The sequence below is a fragment of the Calidris pugnax genome, unplaced genomic scaffold, assembly GCF_001431845.1.
Source record: "Calidris pugnax isolate Ruff unplaced genomic scaffold, ASM143184v1 scaffold273, whole genome shotgun sequence".
In the NCBI taxonomy this organism is placed as follows: Eukaryota; Metazoa; Chordata; class Aves; order Charadriiformes; family Scolopacidae; genus Calidris; species Calidris pugnax.
In genome coordinates this window covers 13,646,159-13,659,512 of record NW_015094508.1, presented here as the reverse complement: position 1 = coordinate 13,659,512, position 13,354 = coordinate 13,646,159, and the positions used below count along the sequence as shown (strand labels likewise).

At 37.7% G+C, this 13,354-nt stretch overlaps 1 protein-coding gene across 1 annotated transcript in view; it reads right to left on the bottom strand.

Moving 5' to 3' along the window:
- Positions 1-2,417: 2,417 nt before the first annotated feature.
- Positions 2,418-13,354, bottom strand: part of HCN1 (hyperpolarization activated cyclic nucleotide gated potassium channel 1) — a 200,465-nt gene continuing 189,528 nt past the window's right edge. Inside the window, exons 9-10 of the mRNA XM_014964861.1 lie at positions 5,296-5,460; positions 2,418-3,378 (exon numbers count right to left, since the gene is read on the bottom strand). Coding sequence (XP_014820347.1) covers positions 2,555-3,378; positions 5,296-5,460 — 989 coding nt within the window. The 3' untranslated portion in view covers positions 2,418-2,554. The remainder of the gene's footprint in view (positions 3,379-5,295; positions 5,461-13,354) is intronic.

Here is a 13,354-nt window from a genome sequence, read left to right as displayed (position 1 = left end):
TCAGTTCTGAAACTAGCAATGAACCTTTATATTACAGGAATGTGAGTCATTTGTTTCTTAATCTAAGTATATATACATTCATACATACATATATATATATACGTATATAATTTTATACCCTGTACCATTATTTTTTTTTAATTAACATACAAATCCTAGATATTGTCCACTCTATTACAAAGTCATTAAAAATTATTTATGGTTTCACTGAAAGACCATGTGAATTAATATTTCTTTATATTGCTTAAAATAAAATAAAAATATATATAAAAATATTTAGCTACTAACCCCATAACTCCTTTAAATGTAAACGTTAAACAGTTTGAAAGATCAGTATATGATCTTAATTAACTGACGGAATTTGTTAGTATTAAAATAATATAAGGGGTGTTGTACTGATAAATAAATGGTCTTGCAGCGCATCCATATTGTTCCAAACACTTTTAAACAATCACTTCCCCATATACTACTCTGGGCCACTTACTCAATGGCAGCAGCATGTTAATGGGTTAATTACATCGCTTTTTACCAGTGAGTGGGAGTCAGCAAGAACTGGAAGATTTTTTTAAATTTTTATTTGATGTACCACTTTAGTAGAAGGCATAACAGGCGGCATGGGTTCAAGCTCTGTTAGCTTTAGAATATTTACTTGGCTCTCAAGTACATCTGGATTCACTGCATTACGTAGTTTGTAATGTTATTTAATTTTTCCATGCATCGTTAAACTCAGCATTAATGGAAAAAGAATAATTCCTTTGCATTCACTTCCTTAGCATGAGTCAGCTGGGTTTTAAGGAACAGAATATATGCTTGTACCATATCCATAATGCTGATTTTATAATGAGTTAAACTATGACACATTTAGTTTCAATCTCTATTTAATGTGACATATCAGGCACAAATGATTACGAAAGAACTTTTTTTTTGTGGATAGGATAACGTGAAGGTTTGAGCGAACAAAACAAAACATTCACAAAACAGTATGCTTTAACCCTGCTTTCTGTCACCATTTCCTTTCTGTTTTGAAGACATAAAAAATAATAAACCTCATATCTATGGGCTATGTTTGACACTACATGCCTTAGGATATACTAACCATTTAGTTACAATATACACAGAGCAAATCGTGCATTTCCAGACAGACTTGATGCTATATTATATTTATTTTTGTAAATTAACACCACAGTCAACTACAAAACTACAGTGAAGACACAGAAAGCACCTGAAAGCCTAAATCAAGCCGTGGTTTACAAATAATCCTTTAAATGAAAAACCTCACTTCTAGACTTAAACCAGAGATTCAAAGTCAGCATTATAGGAATTTTAAGGTAGACACAATTAATGAATGGTTATTATTTTCTAAGATACCATAAAGCCTTTTTTTCCTACAATGGCTGACCGAACCTATTTTTACTGGGTTGGGTTTTATTTTTTTTTTTTGGTTGGTTTTTTTTTGTGTTTTTTGGTGTTTTTTGTGGTTTTTTTGTTGTTTTTTTTTGTTGTCTTTTTTTTTCCAAAGCATGCATGGAATAGTCTCAGGTGCTACTGAGGGCAAGGAGAAGAAAAGTGATGGTATTGGTGAAGTACAAGCGGTTTGCAGGATCAAGCGTACAATTTTGCATAAAACATTGCATGTAAAAGTAACACTGTAGGTTTTAAGCCATTGCATTACAATTTAACAGTTGTGTTGCACTTAGCTTTAACAAATTTTAAAACTGTAAATTTTGAAGTGAAGAGCAGAACCTAAATTCCTAAGCAAAGACCTTGCAATGGTACACCACACAGCAGCTATTTTCGTTTGGGTCTAAAAAGATATTTACAATGGCAATATTTATAGTCTCTGTAAAAGTCTTTAGCAATGTGAAGATTGAAGTCCACCCAGTTTTCTGAAACAACAGAAGGGTTGACATGTCGTGAGGTTACCACCTATCCAGAGGAGTGCTAGTGCCAGCCTTTTGACTGCAGGTGTTTGCAATTTATTTCTTTTCCAATCTAATTCCTAACGGAAAGTGCTAACATGAAATGCAATGGGAAATAACAACTGAATTCTCCACAATAAATTAACAACGTGTATGCAATATATGAAATAACGAAGGTTTCGGAATATCACTCAGTCAGTGCTATGTGTTCGTTAGATTGATTTTTCTTTTTTTCTTGTTTCTTATACTTGTTTGAAGTTTGTTATTGTGTCGATAATTTTTCCATTAAAGTAGCAAATCTCATAAAGAGAGAAATCTGTTAGACTGGTTTTAAAGTTGACACATTAAAAATAAGTAATATTACAGCTGAATTTAGACTCTTTAATGGTTTCAAGACAGGAAGACGTGAATTCAAACAAGTTTTTAAATTCCTTTTTTCTTTTTTTTTTTTTTGAGAGAGATATATTATATTATAGATAATTTTACATTCGTTACGTAGGGCAAAGCTGTCTAAAGTTGTTTTTTGTTTTTTTTTTTTTTTTCTCATAGTAGACTGCTGGGGCACATTAGGAAACGGGCTAAAACAGTTCTGGGGAGGGTGCTGGGTTCGTCACAAGTCTCACAGTTACCGGGGATCACAAGTTGGACGCGAACCGCGGTTTGTCTCCCTCGGGCTCTGTGCTTAAGACTGCGGAAGAATCCCTCTGCAGGGGGGCCGGGGGGGGGGCTGCCCCCCGGTTGGGGGGGATGGCTCCCGAGGACATCTGTCGGAAGAGAGAGACCCGCTGGGGGACAGTGGCCCGGCTGGCCGGTGGCACGCCGGGGCCCGGGGCGGGCTGCGGGAGGGAGGCCAGGGACTCCCCCACGGTGGGGTGAGGCCTGGCGATCAGGGTGGAGATCTCGTGGGGCAGGGAAGGCTGCGAGGCGGAGAGGGGACGCACCTCCCGGGTCAGGTTGGTGTTGTGGAGGGCCTGGGTGCTCTTGTGGACCTCGTTCTTCTGCCCGGCCCCGGGGGGCTGCTGGGGCGCCTGCGGCGGTGGTGGCTGCTGCTGCTGCTGCATGAGGGAGAGCTGGGAGGCAGTGGGCGAGGCGTACTGGAAAGTTCGGCCGGCCAGAGGGCTCTGTACTGGCGGGCTGCAGACGGCGGTGGTGTAGGAGCAGGGCGAGAGGATGACGGCCTGCTGGGGAGTCTGGGTGCTGGGCGAGGGGGAGTGCAGGTTTCCGTGGGACAGGCTGCCGGTGGTGTAGACGGGAGGAGACTGCGTCCTGACGCGCGAGGATGAGCTGGAGGTGCTGGAGTTCAGGGCGGGCATCTGCTGCAGGCTCACCGGGGCGATGGTCTGCACCATCTCCCTGTCGTGCTTCACGATCTGCTTCAAGATCTCGTTCTCCTGGTTGTTGAAAACCCCGGTGTTGAGGTCCTTCTGGAACTTCTGCAGAAGGATCGAGTTCTTCTTCCCTTCACACAGAGGCAGAAGAGTTAGCGAGCCTGAGACGCAGGGGCAGACCCTCGCTCTGACTTTGCTCTTCAGCCCCCATCGCTGAGGGCTGTACATTGTAAAAGCCCCAGCAGACACCAGGGCTGTGCTACATGGGGCACCTTGGGATGGCTGGCCTGTAGGCACACCCCGGGTGTCCCCCTCTCTCCACCCCAGCACAGCAGGCTTTCATAACACCACTGCCCTCAAACACACCTGCGCTCTCTGTGCCTCTCCACTTGCCCTCTATTGCTCTTACTACAATTATTCTGAAAATGTAACCATGGTAATTTACTGCGCAACAGGGTGGAAAAAGCCATCGGGCTCCGCATGTATAACGTCTGTCTTTCTCATTGCAAAACTGCCCTAATTTCCACTAAACTGTTACATAAGTTATAATTACACCTGCCATTTAGCACATTCCCTGGAACTAATTATTAGACATTAGTAACCAGTGACCACTAGCTTGCAAGAGATCATCTTTTTAAATGTATGTGAACTATCACGAACTCACGGATAATGGGACACCTGCTTGCACAATAAAGACAGCTGTACACTGTGTCCTGATGTCTGCTTGATGGCTCTGGGTGTCTGGAAGAAGTAGACACTAGTCTGTGTCATCAGGATGCGCAGGAACACAATTGCACTCAATTGTTCCTTATTTTTTTTTGGTTAAAACAGTTCACATTTTATCTTTTGTCCTGTATAAATTTCATATTGTAAACACAGCACTTCAGACGGGATTTCTACTCCAAGCAGCCTGGACTTTACTACTAATGCTATTTTAGCACATATTAGAGTTGGGCTACATTTCCAGAGAGTCTTGAGGATGAACTGTAAGAGGTTGTAAAGTCTTGATAAGATAAATAAATGTGAGTGCTCACAATCTGCAAAATACTAAACCAGGTCTATTAAATATTAGAAGCCTGTATACCTCTATTTCATTTTTTTTCACTCTTACTGTATTAAAGAAAACATGCTCTCTTCCAAATCACATCTTCAGTTTAGAATAGACAGCTCAACAACACTGCTCTGCAATTCTTTCTGTATTCACTTTAAAGAAACTGCAATTGAAAAAGAGTGATGTGGGGAAATCCTTACACTTGAGTTTTGTTGGGAAGTTGAGAAAGCACCAGCAAACAGGATACATGATTTTTTATGTATAGCTGCATTTTAAAACCAGTGTCAATAATGATGATCAGAGTGCAATTCTCCCAACCAAAGACCATCTATTTTGTCTGGTATGGCACATTAGAGAGGTCCAGAATGTCTGATGCACAACAGCAGACTTTGCACACCCTGTCTTGATGATCTGCCATATAGTTCTGCCTTTCACTTGGATACCGTTGGCCTGTTTTTCTGATTGCAAGCAGATCTGAGTAATGCCAGTGTGGAGCCATCAATGCCAGCAGTGCTCCTGTTGTGAGGAAAATGAGAGCCCTGCTGCAAAGGATTAATTCACTTCAACAAACGTGGGTTTTGTGAGTGCTGAGAGGCTTCAGCTCTTCCCAGCATTATAGATGTCATCTGTAAACAATTTATGTAAGAAAATGTCATCTACTGCTCGTGAAACAGCATAAACCTTATCAAGTGCTGAGCACAGCAAAAGAAATATACAGGATTAATAAATAATACTAATGATAATTGAAGTAATCCTCAGAGGAGTACGAAAGCTTTCTAAAACTCGAAGTTTTTTTATAATTTAAAAGTGAGATTGCAGAATTTCTTGTCTGGACACATGTCTTATTCATAGATCAACAGAACATTTACTGCAATGTAACAGGAAAAAAAACCTTTTAAAAGGGTTTAATCTGGCCATTTTATCCTACATCTCAAGGAAAGGAAAAGGTAGAAAGATTTTAAGAATTCCTAATACAGAAAAAAAACCACCAAAATACCTATCCTGTCAAGTCTATCAATTGCCACCGTTTCAAAGGCCCTTCTCATCATGGGGTACTCTTCCAGAACCTCGTTGAAGTTGTCCACCGATAAGGAATACAGACGACAATATGTGTCTGCTCGTACACTGGCAGTTCGACGGCCCTTGGTCAAAAGGCAAATCTCTGGGGAGAGAAAAATTTGACACACAGAGAAAACAAAGAAGGTAGTGAACCATGTGAAACTTAAGAGTTAGGAAGTGACTCAATGTTAACAAGTAATAATTCAGTACCCAGCAGCAATTTTTCTATTGCTGTTTATGCAAGATTGCAGGGGCAATTCTGAAGCTATTTGTTTCTATTTTTGCTACTCTGAAAAAATACCTAATGTCTTTAAGAGCCCCACTTATAGGTTTTCTTGGTGCGGACACTGATTTTATCGAGACTTTTTTTTAAAAAATCCTTCAAGTTGTAAGAAATGATGCATCAGCTGTCAAACACAGCTTGCTGACTCAATTAACCCAAGTGATTCTATTGATTTGTTTCAAATATCCAGCTGACATAGAGGACCAATTCCTTTAATCATTCACCAGATTTACTAAACTAATTTAATACATGATATAACGATATTTGAATACAAGAGTTGTTCTAAGAAAAAATCCTTCAAGCATGAAAATGACTTCTGTTTCCTTGGTTTTTATGTCCTAGGGAAAGGAAACTTATGCTCTTAGATTTATTTTTTTCTCATTGGACTAAAAACCAGAATAATTTTAACCTCTCCTTAGTCCATTTTATTAGTCTACTAGCCTTTCTGTGCAAGTGCCTCCAACAGGAATTCATCATTCTGGAACAAAGGAGACCAAAGGCATATGCAGAGTCCCAAGAAACATCCCCAAACTTGCAACTGCTGATTTCCGAACCCACAGGAAGAGTTACTGGTTAATGGCCAAAGCCGATGTCTGAGGCTTGTAACAGCAAAACATATGAGCTACAACATTTATTTATTTGTATTAAAATACAAAAAATCAAAAAGTCAGTTGCAAAAAGAAGTGTTTTAGTTGATCCTATTTTCAAGCTGGAGAATAAGAATACACTTAGAAATATCAACAATTCTTGGAACTGGGCAGGGTGAGAGACGTTTTCCCAACCCAGATCTCGCAGTCAAGAGCAGTGAGTTAAATTTGTTCATATTTAAATACTAGCTAGGAAACTGTCTCCTACCCTGCTTGCATCAAAAATGATAATTCTCAGTCTCAATCAAACCATCACTCTTAAGTGTGGAAAACCAAATATTCCTCATAAAAATAAAGAATTCTGCAGGCTTTACTTCAAATCTACAAAGTGCTAGCACAGTTATTTCTTTTTTTTTTTCTTTTTTTTTTTTTAATGCATTTCTAATTAATCTAGACTGTAAAGAACCTTGATGATTTTTCATCCATACTTCTTGTTGAAGAATTTTCACATGCCATCTAACCCTGAAGGTTTAGGAGCTAAGATGCTTAAATAATTGTGGATAAATCAAAGTAAATTAACGTGGGACCACTACTAGCACAGAATGTATTTAAACCCCAACAGCTATGGGGAGAATTTATAGACACTGATGGGTATTGTAAGAGTCTTGACCTGATGTTCCTTACAAAACCTGATGCCCATGAAATAATGACAGTTTACTGTAAAGAGCCAGCTGGGTCAAACAGAAGTTAGTTCTTTCCTCTTCTATGTCCCAGCTCAACCTGACCCCTTCTCCTTTGATTGAACCCACTGCATTTTAGTTACAAGAGTGAGAAGGACATTTTGCCCAAAGGGAACAGCTAAATGCAGCGAATGCCTGCTTCATTTCCTAAGATATTCTTTAGAACTCACACAGAATAAAGTTTTACAATACATGGTTGAATTTAGAGATAACTTGATTTTCAGCTTTCTGCACTTAAAATTTCTGCAGACAATACAAGAGACATAAGGAGGTGTCTTCTTCTACACAACAGACAGAAGTACTTAAGTTTAAAAAAATCACATGCCTCAAACAAAACAAATGTTCACTATGAACCCCAACCATTTTGAAGAGTGTAAAGAAAATGGAGAAATTAGTTTCTAACATTATTATTAGATGATCTCTAGAGGTCCCTTCCAACTCTGACAATTCCATGATTCCATGATTATTTATCTAGAACACTGTATTTTGGATTACTTCAACAAGAAGGATGGAAAGAAACCATAAGAGGTGATGTTGGATTTCATCACAGGACAATGGGACCATCAAATTCATGCATATTACCACAATAAATGTAATTATTTTCCCCTCGTTCATCTTTTGTTATTCTTATCAAGTATGGGGAATCGAAAGAATCACTGAAAACTATACGATGTATTCTGCAAGCCCTGTCAGCCCACAACTTCTGGTTGAAGAACATCTTTTTTGAAGGCTCCTAGAACCATAATAGAGTCTTCAAGTTAGATAAGATAATAAAGGATGGGTCAGAAAAGGTATGACAAATGTCCCAGTGCCTAGAAACTGATCAGGGAGTGCCACTGTGGAGCCTGCCTTATCAGGAAGCAGGGAAAGCTTCATGTTCTCAGCTGCAGCTGAATGGTCTCATTCAAAAGATGAACTACAGCTTTTTGACAGAAGAAATACCATGTGATGAATACCCACGTAATGCATTTCCAGCAGTTTCTTGACTGATTAGAGTTGTATTATAGTCACTGATACATCACCTATAGTGCTTTGGTATACTTATCAGCAGCATCATTTGTACTCTAGCCACAAGACTAATGTGTTTGTTAATTGTATGTGTTCTCCATTTAAATTCATTTCACCTATTAGCTGTTTGTTTGGAACAAACTCTCAAGCATAAGAAGAGATAATATATGAAATCTCATTTACTTGGACTGGAGAGGAAGAACACTGAATGTCAGAATGTGTTCTCATCAAACACTGGTGTTCTTTTAAATAAATCAAAGTAATTTTTTACTTTTTAAACAAATAAATAAACAATAGATTTCATGAAGAGAACAAAGTAATGGAAATATCCATGATATATTTAAAGTGAGTCCTAGTGGCATCAAGTACACCAGGTGCCCTCAACAATTATGCTCTCCTTGATGTTCAATTGATTTAAACAGACTATGAAATACAAACAATAGCACGGTAGTGTGCAGTGAAACACAAAGGGCGCAGACTATTTTCAAACAGCTTGGACAAACAAGGTTCTATATTAGCATAAAGAGAAAGCGGCAGCAGCGTATTACTCACTAATATTCCCATCTGTGGTTGGCATGGTGCATTGCGTTCATGCTGACACTTTCAAAGTGTCAAATACTTCTATCTTTCCTTTCCAAACAAAATAATGTCTTTAATTCCAATTAATAATTATGGATTAGGCTACAATGAACCTGTAATTCAACTCTTAATGCAAGTTTTGCTTTCATTATTTAGTGTCTTTGGACAACTGTTCCCTAGAACATTCTGAAACAAACGTCAATCATGGCACTAATGAAAAATGACTATTTGGAAAGACTAAACGATGCTAAAAGCATTCATTTGTTCTTACATTCCATAGTTAATAGAAATGTAATTAATTTGTCTGTGAAAATCACAATTTGTGTTCTACTAACATCAGATCTTTCCCACAGAACAATGCAGCTCTCAAAAGAACATGCAAAAGGGCTCAAATGCAATGTGTTTTCTGCTGTTGAGACATTGACTAAAAAGCTCAATGATAAAAGGTTAAGCTAAGCCTGTTCTGAAAGTTATAATAATAATAATCAAAACTGATCAGCAATGTATCAGTTGCACACATATATGGCGCGTGGTTGAGGGGTGGGCTTCGCAGTGCTAAGCTAACAGTTGGACTCGATGATCTTAAAGGTCTTTTTCAATCTAAATCTATGATTCTATGGCAGTATTTGAGCAAGAGCATCAGGCTTTCTTAGTCTTTGCCTGGCTGTGTAGAGGGGCTGGCTATCCTAGTAATGATTTCCTATTTCCACTTTTTATAGACCTAGGAAAAAAACTTTTTTTACTCTGGGAAGCAGTACAGTTTATCTGAGAGTGTGGCACCTCTCCATTAACTGTCAGTTAATTTTCCAATAACAATATGAAGTTGCTTTGCAGACAAAATGTGTCCACCAATAATAGATAAACTGTGTTGATAAAGGAAGTAGTTATGAGTCCAGCAGTTAGCTGGTTCATTAAAGGACACCAAGCTGGTCCTAGCTCCATGGAACATATTTCTTAGCTTAGGATATGTAGAAAATTTATACAATGAACTATTATTATATGCACAGCTTTGTTTTCAAGGACACGAAGACCAGAATTAAAGGAAAAGTTCACTTTACTAGGTGCAGGAATTTATTTTTTGTAGAAATGAATAGATGAGTTAACTAGTATTTCAGCCATATGTTGCATTCCATATTAAAATCAAGTAAAAATAATTAGCAGTTTCTATGCATTTCTGAATTACAGGAGTTTATGAAGTGCTCTGTGCCCCTCCAAAGCTGTCACAGGTTTCTGATCATCTGTCACATTTAACATTACAGGATATAATGAAGTGTCCTTCCAGCTGAGGACAGCTGACTGTTGCCTCAGTTCCTCAGCAGGAAACTTGTTTCATATTGTAGTAGGCATATACATTGCTGTGCAAATGGGCAAGCAGTGATTCAGACCATCTGGTTACTTTCAGCAGCAGAAGAAAGACAGAAAATCAAAGCAATTCAAAGGCCTGGGTCAGTCAGTCTACTGTATTAGGGAATGTTTCATGAGAACGGGACAGTGGATTAGAATCTTTTTTGTTTTATGGAGAGCAGTGAGTTACTAAACTATTATAGACAAAACTTAGAAGTACACAAGCTCTTTCCACCCACCCATCTTATAAGTCTCCAGAGCAAGTTTCCCAGAATTACCAGGTTTAGGATATTCTTTTCTACCATAACTCTTCTTAACAGCAACTCTTTGACAAGGCGCAAAGATCTATAGCTCCTGATTTCCTTCAATCTACTGAAGTTGTCTACTGACCAGAAACTAGCTAATGGGCGCTTTGTGCCAGACTCAGGAACACAGGAAGAGATCTTCAGCTTGGGGCACTCTGCTCTGAGCTTTACAACAGGTAATGTGAGCCATGTTTGTTTTTTTTTTTAGGGAAGAACTCTATAAACGTCAAACAATCAAAAAAAAACCCCAAAAAAACCCATAAAAAAACCCCCTTAAGCTTTAGGACACTCCATTCTTTCCAAAATGGAGCAATTTCCCAGATCCACATTGACTTAATCATCTCTAATTCAGAAAACAGGGAGAAGCTGTTTCATATGATAAAAAAGTGATTGTTTTAACACATACTTCTGTATTCCTACCTCCTTTTTCTTTATTCAACTCTGGAAAACAAATATATCTATTTTTTTTTCCTAATTTTGAATGCATTCTTTTAATCTTTGATTATATTATCACTAGTGCACAAAATGGAAAACCCAAGGATATGTTGGTTTTTGTTATAGATACTAAAATGACAAGTGCCAGGTTTTATGATTAGTCAGTATGTAACTTCCACCAATTAAATGAGTTCAGTAATCTATTTTCTAAAAAAAACTTACAATTAAATGCTATACCACATAGATATGCTAATTTTATTTTGCTGTTGTTTTGCGAAACAGTATTTACATTCATATTAGTCATGACTGTGGAGGGGAAAAAAAAGGAAGTGATAACCCCCAAATCCAGATCTATGGAGAGGATGGAAATTAAAAGACTTAGGAAGCATTTAGCTCTGAATTCAGTCCTGTATTTAAGAAACCTTAAAATATAGTCACTACTCAGCAGGAACACTCCTGCAGCAAAGAGAGAACTTAAGAAGAAAGGAAAACGGAGACAATTACTGCCTTTTAGAGCCAGGTTTGTACTCTGCACTGTCCAAAAGAATGCTACACAAAACCCACATCTTTTCCAACCTTATCTACACTAAATATGGAATTGCAGACAAGTTTGAATTTGTCAGATTCAGCAACAGCAGACACTACCTGCATGACCTCTTCATTTAAAAAATGCCAACAACTGTCTGTAAAGTTGCTTTCTTGTGTCTGGGTTCATCAACTGGAGAGCAGGTTAATGAAGGAAATCTGGATACAGTGCTGAGTAGTCACTATTTCGAAGAGGGACTGAAAATTGCCACTTACAATTAGGGGTCCAAAACAAGTTCCTGAATGCCTCAGTTTCAGCCTCCTGTAACTTTTTGAACTATTTACCTAGACCTAATTTAAATTTATCTTTTTGTGATAGCTGTTGCAGTTATATAGTCATCCTATTAAAAAACAAACAAAAACCCAACCAAACAAACTAAAAAACCCCAAAAGCTTAGTTTATTTCACATTTTTATTGTCTGTTTGTAGTAATTTGAATTTTCTGACTCTGAAAACCACGACATATGAGCTCTCAGCATGTTTATTATATTTTATTTTATTTTATTTTATTATTATTTTATTTTATTTTATTTTATTTTATTTTTTAACAGAGCAGATAAAAGAAACAGAAAATGTGCCCTAAACAGCAGGCTGAAGTTGTGAACTTTTTAAATAGTAAAAGGTTAGAGAAAAGTGAATTACACCTCTATTAATATAGCAATTAAAAATGCATTTCATTCAGTAAGCCAGCCACCCATGCTTACTGACTTGTGGAATTGGCCCCTTATTGCAAGTTAGGAACTCAATTCTTGTTTGGAAATATCTGTCCCTTACTGGCTGAGACAATTTCTCCATCACGAAGATGTCCCACATGTAACAGGCCATATATATGACATGAGAGGAAGAGAATGCAATAGGGACTGAAAAGAATATTTGTTTCTATGTTTGAGGTTGATGTGGTGCTACAGTGTCACAAACAATAGTAATAACAGAGGTTTTAGTTTTCTTGAGGCAGGAAATTGTCAGTAGGAAAAAGTAGTAGATGGTAAGGGGTATCAGTACCCCCAACAAACAGAATTTTACCAGTCCCTTTCACACAGAATGTTGTCCTTGGGACACCATCTCCACACTTGGAAAAAGGAGGGTTTGTCCCCAAAGCCACTGTGGGACAAGAAGGAAACTTCAAAACAGATGAGTTAGAAGCACCTGGAGACAGGTATCCATGATGGGCATTTTATAACCATTTTTCTAATCTAAAATATAGATGAAAGGGGATTAGTTCTTTGCTATATTTATTTCCATTACTGTCTTCCCTAAAGTTCTCTCTCCCAAGCCTTTGTTTGCTTAACTTTTGTATATATATGTAAAATGTTTGGTACAGTAAGTGGTCTAATTAGAGAGGTTCTATTATTCTTTTTTGTTCTAACAGTATTTCTAATTGGCAGAGAGGTACATTTATCTCATTGGAGATAGCACATATTTCCTGGAGGAAAAATTATTCTTCTGAAAAGCATTGGCTAACTTTCATTGACCTACACTTTGATAGGATCTATAGAGGAATACTTAATTTTAAAAAACGTTTCATATTTATTTAAGGTTTGTCAGCAAGCCTGAAAGTATACTTCTCTTTGTCCCGAATTTGTCTTTTATGCCACCTACCTATGAGAAGCTGTTTCTTGAGACAACTCCCATTCTTATCAGTCCATTTCCTTGAATGAGACTTAATATGCTACGTTACAGCAGCTCTGAGAAAAGTGGTGTGATAACAGGCTACTAATTTGGATGTTTAAGACTTACTCAGAGAAGGCATCTTATTATTTCCATATGAAATTCATTAAAACAACTTGTCAGAGCCTTTAAAGTATTATCTACTGTGATATAAGTAAATGTTGATATGGAAAACAGACATTTCGGGCACATACTAATTTTCAAGACACATTTGGATGCAATAAGCCAATCCATTTTAGCCATTCTCTAATGACTTCTGTAATTTTTGACAACTGATATATAACTGGCTGGTTTTTAGTCCTTATATTTCCTGTAAAGTTAATGCTGATACACTATAAAGTATAATTCGATGTAATATATCTTAATGTATCAGTCATAGTATCATAGAATACTTCGGGATGAAAAGGACTTTTAAAGGTCATCTAGTCCAACCTCCATGCAATAAGCAGGGACATCTTGTCAA